This window comes from Fukomys damarensis, unplaced genomic scaffold (assembly GCF_012274545.1).
Source record: "Fukomys damarensis isolate Sample0158 unplaced genomic scaffold, DMR_v1.0_HiC HiC_scaffold_12, whole genome shotgun sequence".
NCBI lineage: Eukaryota > Metazoa > Chordata > Mammalia > Rodentia > Bathyergidae > Fukomys > Fukomys damarensis.
The window spans coordinates 57,464,353-57,465,397 of record NW_022900924.1 but is presented as its reverse complement, the minus strand read 5'-3'; the positions used below and the strand labels follow the sequence as shown (position 1 = coordinate 57,465,397).

The following is a 1,045-nucleotide window of genomic DNA, read 5'->3' as shown; positions in this document are numbered from 1 at the left end:
CTCGCCGCGCTGCCTCTTCGGCCTGGGAGAAGCACTCAGCGCCATCTACGTGGTCGGCGGCCGCGAGCTCAAGGATGGGGAGCGCAGCCTGGACTCGGTGCTGTGCTATGACCGGCTGTGAGCAGGGCTGGGGCCAGGAGGAGCGGGGTGCACCTGGGCTCTGCCAGGCGGGGGCTGGACTGGGGGTGGGCACTGAGCCGGCACCTCCTCCCACCTCTCCAGGTCCTTCAAATGGGGGGAGTCGGACCCGCTGCCCTACACCGCCTATGGCCACGCGGTGCTGTCCCACCTGGACCTCGTCTATGTCATCGGGGGCAAGGGCAGCGACAGGTGAGGCTTGGCCTGGGCGCCGGGAGATGGCCCTGCTTCAGCCCGCTCACAGCCGTGCCCCACAGGAAGTGCCTCAGCAGGACCTGTGTCTACGACCCCAAGAAGTTCGAATGGAAGGATCTGGCACCCATGCAGACGGCACGCGCTCTCTTCGGGGCCACTGTGCACGACGGCCGCATCTTCGTGGCAGCAGGGGTCACGGACAGTGGGCTGACCAGCAGCGCCGAGGTGTACAGCATCGCAGACGACCGGTGAGCACGACCCCCGGCCCCATCTGAGTCTGTGCTGTGGATTTCAGTGGAGGTCTCCCTCCTGTGCCAGCCGGGCAGCCGGGGCGGGGGGCGGTGGGAGGAGGGGCAGCGGGAGGAGGGGCAGCGTCACAGGCAGTGTCTTGGTCCCCCGGTCTCACTGCGATCTCACAGCAGCTGTGCGGACGCAGAGCAGGGGTCTTCAGGAGTCAAGAGAGTGGGAGGCCTGGACGCAAGCACAGGGGCGGGGCCGCTGCCTGCATCAGGGTAAAATGGGTCTGTACAGCTGACAGCCGCTGGGGCCCAGGGCTTCCCCTTGAGAAGCAGGGACCTAGAGATGGGTCTGATCTTGGAGTGAAGGGGAGGCCTGTTGTTGAGGGGCCGCTGGGGCTGGATAGCAGAAGTGAGGATCCAGGTGGAGGGCAGGTCAGGTGTGCGTGGGGGCAGCAGCAGCAGTGAGATGCCCA

The 1,045-nt window shown here is 66.9% G+C and overlaps 1 protein-coding gene across 1 annotated transcript in view; it reads left to right on the top strand.

Annotated features, from left to right (window-relative positions):
• Klhl40 (kelch like family member 40) overlaps positions 1 to 1,045 on the top strand; it is a 4,025-nt gene that overhangs the window by 1,615 nt on the left and 1,365 nt on the right. Inside the window, exons 3-5 of the mRNA XM_010624588.2 lie at positions 2 to 117; positions 223 to 330; positions 396 to 581. Of these exons, the coding sequence (XP_010622890.1) occupies positions 2 to 117; positions 223 to 330; positions 396 to 581 (410 nt within the window). The remainder of the gene's footprint in view (position 1; positions 118 to 222; positions 331 to 395; positions 582 to 1,045) is intronic.